Source organism: Pongo pygmaeus, chromosome 8 (assembly GCF_028885625.2).
Source record: "Pongo pygmaeus isolate AG05252 chromosome 8, NHGRI_mPonPyg2-v2.0_pri, whole genome shotgun sequence".
NCBI lineage: Eukaryota > Metazoa > Chordata > Mammalia > Primates > Hominidae > Pongo > Pongo pygmaeus.
This window is the reverse complement of record NC_072381.2, coordinates 105,523,014-105,540,634: the sequence shown is the minus strand read 5'-3', so window position 1 is coordinate 105,540,634 and position 17,621 is coordinate 105,523,014. Positions and strand designations below refer to the sequence as shown.

General features: G+C 42.9%; 1 protein-coding gene and 1 non-coding gene across 9 annotated transcripts in view; one reads left to right on the top strand and one right to left on the bottom strand.

Annotated features, from left to right (window-relative positions):
• Positions 1–6,063: 6,063 nt before the first annotated feature.
• Positions 6,064–17,621, top strand: part of CWF19L1 (CWF19 like cell cycle control factor 1) — a 35,645-nt gene continuing 24,087 nt past the window's right edge. The window contains exons 1-5 of one of the 8 annotated variants that reach the window (XM_054436899.2): positions 6,064–6,186; positions 11,698–11,782; positions 12,719–12,797; positions 13,443–13,544; positions 17,259–17,473. In XM_054436899.2, coding sequence (XP_054292874.1) covers positions 6,164–6,186; positions 11,698–11,782; positions 12,719–12,797; positions 13,443–13,544; positions 17,259–17,473 — 504 coding nt within the window. In that variant the 5' untranslated portion in view covers positions 6,064–6,163. Of the gene's footprint in view, positions 6,240–11,697; positions 11,783–12,718; positions 12,798–13,442; positions 13,545–17,258; positions 17,474–17,621 lie in introns of those variants that run through there. The other 7 variants (XM_054436900.2, XM_063670149.1, XM_063670152.1 and 4 more) reach the window with 7 other exon arrangements.
• On the bottom strand, positions 15,066–15,172 carry LOC129006947 (U6 spliceosomal RNA). The gene has a single exon (XR_008492136.1). It is a non-coding gene; the product is annotated as a U6 spliceosomal RNA (small nuclear RNA).

Below are 17,621 nucleotides of genomic sequence, written 5' to 3'. Positions count from 1 at the left end.
GCCTCAGCCTCCCGAGTAGCTGAGAATTACAGGTGCCCACCACCACGCCAGGCTAATTTTTGTATTTTTAGTAGAGATGGGGTTTCACCATGTTGGCCAGGCTGGTCTCGAACTCCTGACCCCAAATGATCCACCCACCCGGGCTGGAGTGCAGTGGTGCGATCTTAGCTCACTGCAACCTCTGTTTCCCGGGTTCAAGCGATTCTCCTGCCTCAGCCTCCCAAGTAGCTGAGAATTACAGGTGCCCACCACCACGCCAGGCTAATTTTTGTATTTTTAGTAGAGACGGGGTTTCACCATGTTGGCCAGGCTGGTCTCGAACTCCTGACCCCAAATGATCTAAATCTAAATAGATTTAGATTTACAGGAATGTTGCAAAGATAATACAGAATTTAATGGATGAGTTTTTTTTATTGATGTATAATAGATGTATGTATTTTCAGAGTACATGTAATAATTTAATACATGTATATAATGTGTAAATATTAAATCGAGTTATTGGGATGTCCTTCACCTTAATATTTATCTTGTCTTTATGCTAGGAACATTATTTGAATTATTCTCTTCTACCTATTTTGAAATGTACAATAGATTAACATTAGCTATAGTTACTCTACTGATCTATCATAGGTCTTATTTCTTCTGTATTTGCGTCCACTAATCAAACTCTTCATCCTCACATCCCCACTACCTTTCCTGGCCTCTGGTAACCACCAGTCTACCTCCATCTCCATGAGATCCACTTTTTTAGCTCCCACATGTGAGTGAGAACGTGTAATATTTGTTTTTTCTGTGCTTGGCTTAGTTCAGTTAACACAATGACCTCCAGTTTCATCCATGTTGCTGAGAATGACAGAATTTCATTCCTTTTATGGCTGAACAATATTCCATTGTGTATATATACCACATTTTATTTACCCATTCATCCATTGATGGGCACTTAGGTTGATTCCATATTTTAGCTATTGTGAATAGTGCTGCAATAAACATGAGAGTGCATATATCTCTTTGATATATTGATTTCCTTTCTTTTGGATACATACCCAGTGGTGGAATTTGCTGGATCATATTGTAGCTCTATTTTTAGTTTTTGGAGGAAACTCCATACAATTTTCCATAGTAGCTGTACTAATTTACATTCCCACCAACTGTGTACAAGAGTTCCTCTTTCTCTGCATCCTTGCCAGCATCTGTTAATTCTTGTCTTCTTGATAGGAAATTTTAAGTGGGATGAGGTGATATCTTGTTGTGGCTTTGATTTGCATTTCTCTGATGATTAGTGATGTTGAGCATGTTTTCTTATAGCTGTTGGACATTTGTATGTCTTGAGAAATGTCTATTTTGATCTTTTGCTCCCCCCTCTTTTTTTTTTTTTAAGAGATGAGTTCTTATTATGTTGCCCATGCTGGAATCAAACTGGGCTCAAACAGTCCTCCTGGGACTGGGCATAGTGGCTGAGGCCTGTAATCCCAGCACTTTGGGAGGCTGAGTAGGTGGACCATTTGAGGTCAGGAGTTCAAGGCCAGCCTGGCCAACATAGTGAAACCCTATCTCTACTAAAACTACAAAAAATTAGCCGGGCATGGTGGTGAGCACCTGTAATCCCAGCTACTCGGGAGGCTGAGGCAGGAGAATCACTTGGACCCCGGAGGTGGAATTGCAGTGAGCTGAGACTGCATCACTGCATTCCAACCTGGGTGACAGAGTGAGACTCCATCTCCTCACCTCCACCCCCCCAAAAAAAACCCTCCTGCTTCAGCCTCCTGAGTAGCTGGGACTACAGGCAAGCACCACCACATATGGCTTTGCCCATTTTTAGATAGGATTATTTGTGGGGTTTTTTCCACTATTGAGTTGTTTGACCTCCTTGTTATATTTATTCTGGTTATTAATCTCTTGTCAGATGGATAGTTTGCAAATATTTTCTTCCATTCTGTGGGTTGTCTCTTCACTTTGTTGATTGTTTCCTTTGCTGTGCAGAGCTTTTTAGTTTGATATAATCCTATTAGTCTATTTTTGCTTTTGTTGCCTGTGCTTTTGAAGTCTTAAACAAAAAATTTTTGCCCAGATCAATATCTTGGAACATTTCCCCAGTGTTTTCTTCTGGTAGCTTCATAGTTTCAGGTCTTAGATTTAAGTCTTTATCCATTTTGATGTGATTTTTGTATATGGTGAGAGATAGAGCTGAGTTTCATTCTTCAGTATAGGGCTATCCGGTTCTCCAAGAATCATTTATTGAAGAGACTGTCCTTTCCTCATTGTATGTTCTTGGCACCTTTGTACTTTTGGTATTGACATAAAATGAGTTGGCTGTAAATGCATGGATTTATATGTGTTCCATCGGTCTATGTGTCTATTTTTATGTCAGTACCATACTGATTGGGTTACTATAGCTTTGTAGTAGATTTTGAGGTTGGGTAGTATGATGCCTTCAGCTTTGTGCTTTTTGCTCAGGATTGCTTTGGCTCTTTGGGGTCTTTTGTGGTTCCATATAGATTTTAGGATTGTTTTTTCTATTTCTATTTCTGTAGAGCAGCAGTCCCTAACCTTTTTGGCACCAGGGACCGCTTTTGTGGAAGACAATTTTTCCATGGACGCAGGGGGATTTTTTTTTTTTTTTAATGGTATGAACCATATTTATTGAAAACATTATTTCTCGCCTTCTCAGATTGAAGACTGCAAAAAATAAAAGCAGTGCTTTATTGAGTTGTCATTAACCTTGAGAGCAGTGGCGCTGCCTCTCCACGCTCTGGGAACGGTGGAAACCGTGGCTAGTGCGTGCCACATCTATCCCACCTCGCTCTACAAAACAGTCCTGACGTCAAATAAAACTATCGTGGCCGGGCGCGGTGGCTCACGCCTGTAATCCCAGCACTTGGGAGGCCGAGGCGGGCGGATCACGAGGTCAAGGAAATCGAGACCATCCTGGCTAACACGGTGAAACCCCGTCTCTACTAAAAATACAAAAACAAAATTAGCCAGGCGTGGTGGCGGGCGCCTGCAGTCCCAGCTACTCTGGAGGCTGAGGCAGGAGAATGGCGTGAACCCGGGAGGCGGAGCTTGCAGTGAGCCTAGATCGCATCAGGGCACTCCAGCCTGGGCGACAGAGCGAGACTCCCTCTCAAACAAAAACAAAAACAAAACAAACAAAATAAAACAAACGCTCCTACATGACATTTACATTAGAAAAAGAGAGCTGAATGTAGGGATGGGGGGATGGTTTGGGGATGAAACTGTTCCACCTCAGATCATCAGGCATCAGATTCTTGTAAGGTACGCAGCGCCCTAGAACCCTCGCATGTGCAGTTCGCAATAGGGTTCCAGCCTCTCTAAGAATCTGATGCCACCGCTAATCTGATAGGAAGTGAGCTCAGGCGGTTATCCTCACTTGCCCACCGCTCACCTCCTGCTGTGCGTCCTGGTTCCTGACGGGTACTGGTCCATAGCCCGGGGGTTGGGGATCCTTGCTGTAGACAATGCCATTTGTATATTGATAGAGATTGGACTGAATCTGTAAATTGCTTTAGCTAGTGTTGTCTTTTTTTTTTTTTTTTTTTGAGACTCGCTCTGTCGCCCGCACTGGAGGCTGGAGTGTAGTGGCTGGATCTCCGCTCACTGCAAGCTCTGCCCTCCCGGGTTCACGCCATTCTGCCCCAGCCTTCCGAGTAGCTGGGACTACAGGCGCCCGCTACCACGCCTGGCTAATTTTTTTGTATTTTTAGGAGGGACGGGGTTTCACCGTGTTAGCCAGGATGGTCTCGATCTCCTGACCTCGTGATCTGCCCGCCTAATTCTTCTAATCCCTAAGCGTGGAATATCTTTCCTTTTTGTGTGTGTGTCCTCTTTCATCAGTATTGTATAGTTTTCCTTGTATAGATGTTTCACTTCTTTAGTTAAATTGATTCCTACGTAGTTTATATTCTTTGTAGCTGTTGTAAATGAGATTGCTTTTTTGATTTCTTTTTCAGATTGTTTGCTGTTGGTGCATATAAATGCTACTGATTTTTGTACGTTGATTTGGTATCCTGAAACTTTTACTGAATTCGTTTATTATTTCTAACAGTCTTTCTCGTAGAGTCTTTTGATTTTTCAATACCGATGAGTTTTTATGTCTTACTTTTGTATCCTCTTCTGGGAATTATTACCTGCTCATGTTTGGCAAACTTCTACTCTTCTTCAAGATTCAGTCTTGAGTGCCACTCCTGGGCAGTGCTGTATTATCCAAAGAGTAGGAACAAATGCATTCTTACGTGCCAGCAAAGCAGAGCCATCAGTGTTTATGAGGCAAGAAACAAACAAAAAAGGCTTGTAGGCTGTGGGAAAAGCCAGAACTTTGTAGTTTTGTTTGGTTTTTGAGACAGGGCTTGCTGTGTCACCCAGGCTGGAGTGCTGTGTCAAGGTAATAGCTCGCTGAAGCCTCCATCTCCTGGGCTCAAGTGATCTCCCCACCTCAGCCTCTGGAGTACCTGGGAGTATAGGCATACGGCCACCATGCCCAGCTAACTTTTTTTTTTTTTCTTTTTAAATTTGTAGTAGAGACGAGGTCTGGCTATGTTGCCCAGGCTGGCCTCGAACTCCTGTTCTCAAGTGAACCTCCCGCCTCAGCCTCCCAAAGTGCTGGGATTACAGGCATGAGCCACTGTGCCTGGCCTGTAGTTCTTCTTTAATCTTATGTTTTATTAATTTTGAATTATTTAGATGCCCTTGATGAGTCTTCCCTTCCCCTCAGTCGTCAGGAACTCTCTCATTTCTATTTCCTTACACACTTGTTTCCTACCACTTGGCCTGAACCCTTAAAAAAAGTCAGTATTACAAAAACTAAAACCAAATAGGTAGGAGGGCTTTTGTAGATTAAAATAGAGACAGAACCAAATGCAAGTGTGAAACTTCATTGGATCTGAATCAAAACAAGTCCCAAATATAAAATCAATTTGGGGGGACAAATGGAGAACTTTAAATATGGATGTATATTAGGTGATATTATTGAATAATTAATGTTAATTTTCTTAGCTGTGTTAATAGTATTACGGTTATGTAGGAGGATGTCCTAATCTTAGGAGATGAATGCAGATGTATTCCTGTTGTCTGCACTTTATTTTTTTTTTTGAGACGGAGTCTCGCTCTGTCGCCCCGGCTGGAGTGAAGTGGCGCGATCTCAGTTCACTGCAACTTCCGCCTCCTGGGTTCAAGCGATTCTCCTGCCTCAGCCTCCCGAGTAGCTGAGTCTGCAGGTGAGTGCCACCACGCCCGGCTAATTTTTTGTATTTTTTGGTAGAGACAGGGTTTCACCATGTTAGCCAGGATGGTCTCGATCTCCCAAAGTGCTGGGATTACAGGCGTGAGCCACTGCGCCCGGCCTGCACTTTACTTTCAAATGATTCAGTGAGGATGGAAGGGCTTGGGCACTTTGAAAGAGAACACAAGCAAATTTAGCAACATGCTGAGACTTACTGAATCAAGGTAATAGCCGTTATTCTTTTAACTTTTTTTTTTTTTTTTTCCAAATTTGAGACGGAGTTTCGCTCTTGTTGTCCAGGCTGGAGTGCAATGGCGCGATCTTGACTCACTGCAACCCCCGCCTCCCTGGTTCAAGCAATTCTCCACCATGCCCGGCTAATTTTTGTATTTTTAGTAGAGACGGGGGTTTCACCATGTTGCCCAGGCTGGTCTTGAACGCCCGTCCTCAAGTGATCCGTCCGCCTCAGCCTCCCAAAGTGCTGGGATTATGGGCGTGAGCCGCCGCGCCCGGCCTCTTAACTTTTTGATAGGTTAAAAACTTACAAAAAAAGTGGATAGGGTGTCTGTCTTGCCCACTAGACCGATATGGTTAGGTTAGGTTAGGTTAGAACCCGACATTGTGCTCTGTACTTCCTAGCCATTCATTCGCTTCAAGTGCTCTGAAATTTAATTTAAAAAATCGTAGTTGGAATCCTTCGGGTCACTTCCTCTTTCTCCCTTCGTTCCTCCCTTTCCCTCTTGATTCTTCCTTGAGGCGCAAACACCTGAGAGAGGCTTCTGTCCCTCGGCGGTCTCCGTAAGTAAGTGAACCGTTATTGGCTGGAGGGCGCTGACGTCTGATTGTTGCGCGGTCGCATTTTTCCGGGGAGCGCGGGTTCGCATTCCCAATTTTAGGTGGCACTCACAACCCGCACTATTCGGACAGATGGCACAGAAACCGCTGCGCCTGTGAGTGACCGTGAATGGAAGCCTCTCTCTCTGTGTCTCTTTCGTGTGTGTAGGTGACGACACGGGCGGGAGTCTTTCCCATGACGGGAAGGGGGAAGGAAAAGGCGGAGAGACACGGGGCCGCTGGGGAGCTTAGGTGATGTCTTTGCCTGGCCGGGGCTGACGTCTTTTCCTGGCCCTTTTCGCTTCTGAGGGGGTTTCTCTTGGCGACGCTCCTTGGGAGAGGCAGAAGCTCCCAGAGTTAGGCCTTCTCCATCTTAGGGGGCAGTCCTGGCTTCTGACACATCCTTTCCCCTTCGTTTCTCCTGACCCCATTTATTTATTCGCCTAATAGCCATTGGGCCTACTGATGGGCCCTGGGCAGTGGTGGACAGAGTAGATAGGGACCCTTCCCTGGGGCTTTTTTTTTTTTTTTTTTTTTTTTGCGAGGAGGAGGGGAGGGGGTGGTGGTGAAGAGAGGGCTTCATGCAGCAAGTATTTATTGAAGAACTGCAGTGTGCCGGACGCTGTGCTAGGTGTTGCAACAGATGGAGTTCCTGCTTTAATGGAGCGTGTAGTCTAGAGGGACAGGTACTAAAGAATCCAGATAATGGGCCGGGCGCGGTGGCTGAGGCAGGAGAATCGCTTGAACCCGGGAGGCGGAGGTTGCAGTGAGCCGAGATCGCGCCACTGCACTCCAGCCTGGGCGACAGAACGAGACTCTCAAAACAAAACAAAACAAACAAAAAAGCAAAACAAATAATGGCTGGGCGCGGTGGCTCACGCCTGTAATCCTAGCACTTTGGGAGGCTGAGGCGGGCGGAGCACTTGAGGTCAGGAGTTCGAGACCAGCCTGGCCAACGTGGTGACACCCGGTCTCTACTAATACAAAAAAAAATTAGCCAGGCGTGGTGGCGCGTGCCTGTAATCCCAGCTACTTGGGAGGCTGAGGCAGGAGAATCGCTTGAACCCGGAGGCGGAGGTTGCACAGTGAGCCGACACTGCACCTCTGCACTCCAGCCTAGGTGACAGAGTGAGACTCCGTCTAAAAAAAAAAAGAAATTCAGATAAATGTAAAGTTACCATAGTGATAGGGCCAGGCGCAGTGGCTCACGCCTGTAATCCCAGTGACTCGGGAGGCCGAGGCAGGAGGATCACTTGAGTCCAGGAATTAAAGACCAGCCTGGGCAATATAGCAAGGCCCCGTCTTTACAAAAAATACAGAAAAAAAAAAATTAGCCGGGCGTGGTGGTCCCAGCTAATTGGGAGGCTGAAGCAGGAGGACCACCTGAGCCTGGGGAGGTCGAGGCTGCAGTGAGCTGTGATCGTGCCGCTGCTCTCCAGGCTGGGTGACAGATTGAAACCCTGTCTCAAAAAAAAAAAAAAAAAAAAAAAATTGCAATAGTGGTAACTTTTGGGAAGAAAATATTCGTGGTTCTGGGAGAGTGCATAAGAGGGCTATTTGGCTTAATGGTAGGAGTCAAGAAGGCTTCCCGAGAATGTTAGGATTGAACCTTGGGAAATAAGAGTAATCCATTGCTTAACAGCAGGGTTATGTTCTGAGAAATGAGTTGTTAGGCGATTTCGTCATTGTGTGAACATCTTTGAGTGTACTTACAGAGACCTAGATGGTATGGCTTCCTGTACATCTAGGCTAAATGGTATAGCCTGTTGCTCCTAGGCTACAAAGCTGTACATCATGTTACTGTACTGAATACTGTAGGCAATTGTAACACAACGGTATTTTTGTATTTATATGTAGAAAGGGTACAGTGAAAATACCTGGCCGGGTGTGGTGGCTTATGCCTGTAATCCCAACACTTTGGGAGGCGGAGGTGGGTGGATCACCTGAGGTCAGAAGTTCAAGACCAGCCTGGCCAACATGGTGAAACCCTGTGTCTACTAAACATACAAAAATTAGCCGGGTGTGGTGGTGGGCGCCTGTAATCCCAGCTACTGGAGAGGTTGAGGCAGGAGAATGGCTTGAGCCTGGGAGGCGGAGGTTGCAGTGAACTGAGATCACACCACTGCACTCCAGCCTGGGCAACAGAGCGAGACTGTCTCAAAAAAAAAAAAAAAGAAAAAGAAAAAAAGAAAATACTGTATACAGGAAAAAAAAAAGGGGCACACCTATGTAGGACACTTATCATGAATGGAGTTTGCAGAACGGAAAGTTTCTCTGAGTGAGTTAGTAAGAGGTGAGGGAATGTATTACTTTACACTATTGTAGACTTTATGAATACTGTACACTTCACCTATATTAAATTTATTAAAATATTATTTTCAACAATAAACCTTAGTTTACTGTAGCTTTTACTTTATTAACTTTAAGTTTTTTAAAACTTTTTGACTCTTGTTATAACACAGCTAAGACACAAAACACATTGTACAGCTGTACAAAAATATTTTCTTTATATCCTTATCCTACAAGCTTTTTTCTATTACTTTTTTTTTTCTTTTTACCCTTTAAACTTTTTTTTTTTTTTTTTTTTTGGAGACAGGGTCTCACTGTCACCCAGGCTGGAGTGCAGTTGTGCAATCACGGCTCACTGCAACCTCAATCTCCTGGGCTCAAGTGATTCTCCGACTTCAGCCTCCTAAGTAGCTGGGACTACAGGTGCAAGCTACCACACCTGGCTAATTTCTGTATTTTTTGTAGAGGGGGGGTTTTGCTGTGTTACCCAGGCTGGTCTTGAACTCCTGGGCTCAAGTTACACTCCTGCCTCAGCCTCCCAAAGTGCTGGGATTACAGACGTGAGCCACTGTGCCTGGCTTTAAACTTGTTTTGTTGCAAACTAAGACACACACACATGAGTCTAGGCCTACACAGGGTCAGGATCATCAGTATCACTGCTGTTCACCTCCATACCTTGTCCCACTGGAAGGGCTTCAGTAGTAATAACATGCATGAAGCTGTCATCTCCTATGATAACAGTGCCCTCTGGAATACTTCTGAAGGACCTGCCTGAGGCTTTTTTACAGTTAACTTTTTTTTTTTTTTTAAATACGTAGGAGTATACTCTAAAATAACAGTATAGAGCATACCATACTAAATACATATATATTTTTTTGAGATGGAGTCTTGCTGCGTTGCCCAGGCTGGAGTGCAGTGCCGCGATCTCAGCTCACTGCAAGCTCTGCCTCATGGGTTCATGCTATTCTCCCACCTCAGCCTCCCGAGTAGCCTGCCACCACACCCAGCTAATTTTTTGTATTTTTAGTAGAGATGAGGTTTCACTGTGCTAACCAGGATGGTCTCGAGCTCCTGACCTTGTGATCCACCCGCCTTGGCCTCCCAAAGTGCTGGGATTACAGGCGTAAGCCACTGCACCCGGCCATAGCATGCTAAATATTATACATAAACCAGTAACATAGTTGTTTATTATCATTATCAAATATACTGTACATAACTGTATGTGCTACACTTTTTATAACCACCAGCCCAGTGGGTTTATACCAGCATTACCACAAACAAATGAGTAATATATTGCACTATGATGTTACAAATGGCTAGACATCACTAGGCGATAGGAATTTTTTAGTTGCATTATAATCTTATGGGACCACCATTATATATGTAGTCCCTTGTTGACCGAAACATTGTTATCTGGCACATAACTGTATTCTTGTCTTTAACCTAAAAAGGTTATTGAAATGCTTAAGAACGCTTTGGCATGATCAAATTTTCATTTTGGAAAGCAGTTCTGTCTGCAATGTGGAGAACAAATCAGAGCCAAAGTTGAGAACAGCTGGGATTAGGTAGAGTGATGACAGAGGAATAGTTTAGGGATTCAAGGTTTATTAAGGAAGTAAAATCAACAAGGCTTGTGATGGTTTAATTGTGAGTGAAAAGGAGTTGGCCCTGTTGGGTCATAGATTTCTATCTTTATTCAGTGGGATAGAGAACACTGGAAAAGGGCCCAGATTAGGAGATGAGGCACCTGGTGATGTATAAACTGGACAGTGGATCTCCCAGAGACAATGGTAATTCCATGTGACAACTGCTGTGATGGAAGAAATGCAGGATCCTATGGGAACACTAGAAATTGGTAACTGATAGGTACTAGAAGACTTCCTAGAGGAGGTGGTGCTCAAAATATAAATAAAAGTCTTATTAGTTTATGACAAAGCTTGCTCTGAAATGCTGTAATATGGTTTTCTGAGTTTTTGAGAAGGGGATGACTTCTGAGCCAGCCAGGAAGGCTTCAGAAATGTGCTAACCTTGAAGGATGGGAAAAACTTAGATTCAGGATGGGTAGAGTGGAACAGAGGCAGAGAGTAATCAAATTGCCAGTAAGTAAGGTTTCAGTTAAGAAAACTTGGAGAAAGCACTAGAAAGATGACAGGTCAGGGCCTGTGGAAAGCTGTGGTTCTATAGGCAGTGGGGAACCTCTTAATGTTTTGAGGAAAGAACATTAAACTGACTACTTTCTGTAGGATGGATAGGAAGAAGAGAAGACATTAGAGGAAACATAAGTGTATTCTCTACTTTGAATCTAACACTAGATGCATTGTATTTTTGTCTGATTCTTCCTCTGCCATAGGAAGGGGGTGGGGCGGGGTGGGGCGGGGTGGGGCAGGGTGGAGTGGAGTGGAGTGGAGGTTGCAGTGAGCCAAGGTCATGCCACTGCACTTTAGCCTGGGTGACAGAGTGAGACCCTGTCTCAAAAAAAAAAAAAAAAAAGTTCGGCGAGGTGTACAATAAAAGCACGCCAGAAAGAGACACTCACAAAACAATAAAATTTTAATGTTTCAAGATGAGTTAAAAGACATTAAGAAAATGATATAAGCCGTGGAAAAACCACATAAATCAGAATTAGAAAATCTCAGAAATGAGATGATAGTAAAAGTCACTTCACAACGTAGGGCCAGTTTACCTTACCAGTGTCACCTCTTGCCATTTTCTACTTCCTGCCCCATAACACTTCACACATACCTCCTGTTGTAACCCTTTTCTTATAAATTTATAACGATTAGAGTGTCTTCCTTTCCCTGATTATAAACTCTTTGAGGCTTAAACTGAGTCTTCCTCCACCTTGTACTGCTAACATGTTCTTAGCATAGTATACTTGGCATATTGTACTTAGCGTATGGTAGGTGTCCAGTACCTGTTTATCAAATGAATGACTGAAGCCCTGTACTAAGATAGGAGGAGTCAAAATAAGAAGGATAGAATGAATGTGAAAGATGTTTGGAAAAAGGGATTGATGGGACTTGGTGACTGGGTGGGGGATTTTTGACTCTTGTTGACCGTGTCAGTCATAGACATGTCCACAAAACTTAGGAGTGAGGAGAAGAAGCTGGCTCAATTGTGGAGTAAGTGATAAGCTAAATTTTAGATATGGTGAGTGGGAGGTGTTGGTGAGACCCTCAGTGGATCTGCCTAGTGGTTTACGTGCACTGAACCTTGCAAGGTAACTGCAGAGAGAGACTAGATCATGTATCTGTCTAATCCAAAAGACTAGTATATACCAAACCCGGCAGGCCCATTTGTTTCCTGAATTGCTATAATGTTTATCTCTTTGTTTGCAGCTTGGCTTGTGGAGATGTTGAAGGAAAGTTTGATATTTTATTCAATAGAGTTCAAGCAATTCAGAAGAAAAGTGGAAACTTTGATGTAAGATGTTTGTTTTTACTGAATTTAATTTTACCTTTGTAGTCACACATAAAAATAAAGTTTGCACTCCTTTAAGTCTTGATTGAGCACATACCATTTTTGTTAAATTGAGTTCCCTTCATGAGCATAGGAGCTTAGTAGCTGCTGAGTGGTTGGGGGAGGGAGACCTATTTACTGTTTACTATTGATCTTTATATTTTTTGAATTTGAATCTTGTTACTTTATCACTGTACAAAAAACTGAAAACAGACTAGCAACACTTCCCTAAGTGATTCTGACCTCTGGGTTTGGGAAGCACAGATCTATTTCACAAATGTGGTGAGGATTAAGTCAGGTAACATATATACCAACCCATCACAAGCTTAAAAGCTCTATATGAATGTTGTGTATGGTTGCCAACTAGACTGTAAACTCCTAAGAGTACAGAAGAGAGTATTCCAGGTATGAGGATAATTTGTTCATTGGGTTAAAGGTTGAGTAAAGACAACAGGCAGGAAATGTGTTTTTTATGCCCTGTATTTCTCAGAGTTTCTAATATTTTAAGTTTTTTTGTTTCACATGGGGATTCTTTAAAGATCTATTTCTATGGGACTGTATATTCCAGGGAAGGATATGTGGAGAGAGCCATGAGTGGCAGAGTGGGACTGGGAATTTGAGGAGCACTTGAATTCTAACTTATTTTAAAAGTTTAGTTCCTTGACTCTCTCTTACCCATCTCTAACTTGAATTTGACAGCCAAAGAGCCAAAATTTAATAATTCATAGAATCAGTAACTGTTAACAGTTGCTGCTAAAGAATTGTATATTGAAATCTGCAAATTGATTAAGAATTAAAAACTGATTTGAAACTATTAAATAACTAGTCGAATATTACTATCAATTATATACTGTTTGATATTTTAAAATCTCACATATCTGTTTAAAAAACTCATTTTAGCTGCTGTTGTGTGTAGGAAATTTCTTTGGCTCCACCCCAGATGCTGAATGGGAGGAGTATAAGACTGGCACCAAGAAAGGTATAGAAATTATTTTTATTTAACATATGATTTCTAATAAAATTTCAAGGGCCAGAGTTCTTGCAGAGTTGTTTCTCATTATTTAAGAATTTAAGAATTATTTTCAGTATTTAAGAATTTAAGTTGCTTTTCATTATTAAGACTCTCCGGCGCAGTGGCTCACGCCTGTAATCCCCGCACTTTGGGAGGCCGAGGCATGTGGATCACCTGAGGTCAGGGGTTCGAGACCAGCCTGGCCAACATGGTGAAACCATGTGTCTACTAAAAATATAAAAATTAGCAGGGCATGGTGGCGCATGCCTGTAATCCCAGGTCTTCGGGAGACTGAGGAAGGAGAATTGCTTGAACCTGGGAGGCGGAGATTGCAGTGAGCCGAGATCGCGCCACTGCACTTCAGCCTGGGCGACAAAGCAAGGTTCTGTCTCAAAATAAAATAAAATAAAATAAATAAAATAATCAAGCTACAAGGTCGGTTGTAGTATATCCTTAGTGGATAGCCGTTCCACATTTAGGATTGCTAAATATGGGGAATGTGAATGCATGGACTATTTACTTTTAATATAAGTATTTTTTCTATAGAGAGACATCTCAAGTTCTAAAGCAGATCTGGTAACTATATGGTGTCATGTCTGTTTCCCTCACTAGCTCCTATTCAGACATACGTGCTTGGTGCTAATAACCAGGAAACAGTAAAATATTTCCAGGATGCTGATGGATGTGAATTAGCTGAAAACATTACTTATCTGGGTAAGCTGATACTTGTTGTATTTGTTTTTTTTTTTTTTTGAGACGGAGTCTTGCTCTGTCACCCAGGCTGGAGTGCAGTGGTGCAATCTTGGCTCACTGTAACCTTCACCTCCCGGGTTCAAGTGATTCTCCTGTCTTAGCCTCCTGAGTAGCTTGGATTACAGGCGTGTGCGACCATACCTGGCTAATTTTTTTTATATTTTTAGTAGAGATGGGGTTTCACCATGTTAGTCAGGATCATCTCGATCTCCTTACCTCATGATCCGTCCACCTCGGCCTCCCAAAGTGCTGGGATTACAGGCGTGAGCCACTGCGCCTGGCTGATATTTGTTGTATTTGTAATAAACATAATATAGTATTCTCAGAAATTGGTCTCCCGGGAAATTTTTGGCTAGATTTTTCAGTGATTGCAGCCTGAGATAATGGGGTTTGGAGGGTTTTTTCCCAGAGTCTGTATATGTGCTGCTGTGCCCTTAGGACAGTGCCTTTAGGACAGTGGCCTTTTTCCTTTATTATTTCTACCACTTAGCCCCAATCTCATTGTGTTCCCACAACCCAGTACACACTTGTTTAGCGAACTAGAGGGATAAACTCCTTGTCTACAGTATATGGGATACTTAAGGTATAAATTATGTTCACACAAAGGAAATTTCATGTATGTGGCCTTACCATACAATCTTGCTAGGTATATACAGCTTACTTGTTAATTAGCCTCCCAACTATTTATAGCTCTAGGTTTCACTCTAAGGTTTTGGCAACTCAAGTTTTTAGTGCTGTTCTTTGGGGAGTTTTTACTCTTTTTTTACTCTCCTTTTTCTGGTTCTAGGTACACTCTTCAGTTCCAGCTTAAAGTTGTTTCCTCCACAGCCCTCTGTATTGCTTTTAGTGGCTCTTTCAGTGTCTGGCCATTTTCAAAAGCACTGTCAAATTTTGCTTTTGTTTTCCCCCCACCTGCTGGCAGTCTGCTGCCTCTTAGATCATTCAACTCTTTTTTTTTTTTCCTTCTTAAGACAGTGTCTTGCTCTGTTGCTGAGGCTAGAGTGCAGTGGCTTTATCTCGCCTCACTGCAACCTCCGACTCCCTGGTTCAAGTGATTCTCCTGCCTCAGCCTCCCGAGTAGCTGGGATTACAGGCATGCGCTACCATACCCAGCTAATTTTTGTGTTTTTAGTAGAGACGGGATTTCACCATGTTGGCCAGGATGGTCTCGATCTCCTGACCTGGTGATCCGCCCGCCTCAGCCTCCCAAAGTGCTGGGATTACAGGCGTGAGCCACTGTGCCCGGCTTTTTTTTTTTTAATTGAATTCACTATTCTTCACATTTCCTCTTTGTTGGTCTTATTTCTCTAGAAAGCTTCTTCATTTCCTTTGCTGTAAATGTCCTCTCCTTCCCCATCATAGTTCATCTTGGCCTTTAGTCTTTATTTGGCTATGGCCGTCCAGTTACCAGTCTTATTTTGCTCTAATCCTATGGGACTTATTTAAGCAAAAATTGAAGGAAGGACTTTGTTTGTTTTGTTGTTTAATATGGAACTCTTCATGAATTTGCATGTCATCCTTATGCAGGTGCAGTGCTAATATTCTCTTTATCTTTCCAGTTTTAGTATATGTGCTGCTGAAGTGAGCACTGTTTATTTTTAACTACACATATCAGATACACATTTTGAAATTCTGTTGTAGATTTTAACATGAGCCTGACTTATGCAGTTCTTGGTATAGTTTGTAGATTTGGATTAAGGGCATTACTGTAGATATTTGGCAGCCATTTTACTATATGAATTTAGTGCCAGGAAAGGAAAGAGCAGCTAAGGTACTTGGGTTATTTCTGTGAAATAGATTTTTTGGATCCAGTAGGAGGATCAAGCAATGAACTTGGTAGGTAAACATGTGATAGTGAGCTTGAAGTACTGGTAGGACATCCAACATATAGTTGGAAGTGAGAGTTATTATTTTTTGAGATGGAGTTTCGCTCTTGTTGCCCAGACTGAATTGCAATGGTGTAGTCTTGGCTCACTGCAACCTCTGCCTCCCGGATTCAAGCGATTCTTCTGCCTCAGCCTCCTGAGTAGCTGGGGTTACAGGTGTGTGCCACCATGTCCGGCTAATTTTGTATTTTTTAGAAGAGACAGGGTTTCACTATGTTGGTCAGGCTGGTCTCGAAATCCTGACCTCAGGTGATCCAACCGTCTCAGCCTCCCAAAGTTCTGGGATTACAGGCCTTGGCCACTGTGCCGGCCCGAGAGTTCTTTCTAGAGTATCAATGTTGAAGAGTATAGGCTTTGGAGAGTTGGTCCCATAATGATGAAAAATAGAGCTGAGAAGAGGATCAAATTATTGAGGAAGAAATACAGTCAGAAAGGAAGCAGGTTGATGATAGTACCTTGGTGGGTAGGGATGGTATGTCTTCATCTAGGGGGTAGGAACAAAGACATAAAAGTGCTTAAAGGACTGTTCGAGAGGTAAAAATGTTGTCAACTTCATGGAATCTAAGTGAAGATAACATAGTTTCAGGAGAACATTGGGAAATATAGGGTGACCTTTAAGAGAGTGATGGGAGAGGGAAACTGATTGCAGGGGGTTAAGGAACTAATAAAGTAGGCCGGGCATGGTGGCTCACACCTGTAATCCTAGCACTTTGGGAGGTTGAGGTGGGCAGATCACAAGGTCAAGAGGTTGAGACCATCCTGGCCAACATGATGAAACCTCATCTCTACTAAAAATAGAAAAATTAACTGGGCATGGTGGCGGGCGCCTGTAGTCCCAGCTACTCGGGAGGCTGAGGCAGGAGAATCACTTGAACCCAGGAGGCGGAGGTGGAGGTTACAATGAGTCAAGATCGTGCCACTGCACTCCAGCCTGGCAACAGAGCAAGACTCCATCTCAAAAAAAAAAAAAAAAAAAAAGGTAAAGCACTTAGCATGGACTACTCTTCAGAAATTCAAAACTGAAGAGGAGGAAGTTTCTTAGTATGTGTGTTCATTTTGGATGGCGATGATTGAGCATATTTTTTTCTGAACAAAAAGCGCCAGCTGAGTAGACTCAGTAGATGAAAGGGAAGTGAAAGTTGATGGAGCAAGGTCTTGAAGGCAACAGGAGGGAATGGAAACAAGGCCACAAGCCAGGAATAACCCTAGAAGAGAGTAGCGTCTTTAATTTTTCCTAAACACTTGCTCTTTCTAAATGTTTTCCTTCACTTGGAAGTTGCTGCCTGCCTCCAAGTAGCTGGGACTACAGGCACACACTGCCATGCCTGGCTAATTTTTTGTATTTTAGTAGAGACGGAGTTTCACTGTGTGCATCTTTTCTAGACTGTAGCTTCCTTAGAACTGTATTTTTCTTCGCGTTGCCTTTTCCTGTGTCCAGATGTCTGCATTTAAGTCCATGTAGAATCTTCTCTAGAAGGCAGAAAGCCTTTTCCCTAATCTTCTCTTCCCAACTTTTTCCAGTAATATTTGTAAGGCACGTGGCATAAACATACTGGCCCGTGGGCTCCAGCAGCGTCCACGTAGGGCTGTTCATATTTATTGATCAGAAATAATGTTGTAGCCATTCACCATTGATGCCTAGCAGCCAGAAGGGAGCTGCTAGAGAGTTTACACTTCATACATGTAAAATGGCAGGGACATAGGAGAGTCATGGGAGATTCATCCCCCTATTGATGGCTTTTCATTCTGCAATTTTGACTAAAATTTGTTCATTTTTCTTTGAACTCAGGTCGTAAAGGTATCTTCACTGGAAGCTCGGGGCTGCAGATTGTGTACCTCAGTGGGACAGAATCCTTAAATGAGCCAGTACCAGGTTATAGTTTTAGTCCCAAGGATGTGTCTTCTCTGAGAACGATGCTGTGTACAACCTCCCAGTTTAAGGGTGTTGATATCTTGCTCACATCCCCATGGCCCAAGTATGTGGGGAACTTTGGGAATTCTTCTGTGAGTAGTGCTTGTTTAGTTGGAATTTCTAAAAGCAAATTGCACTGGCTTAAGTTGGGACTTTTTTCTTTTCCTGTTTATATTGAGTATTTTAGCTCTTGGGTACCTTTTATTAGAAGTCTTCTGTGAAAATTTTCAGGATTCTAAA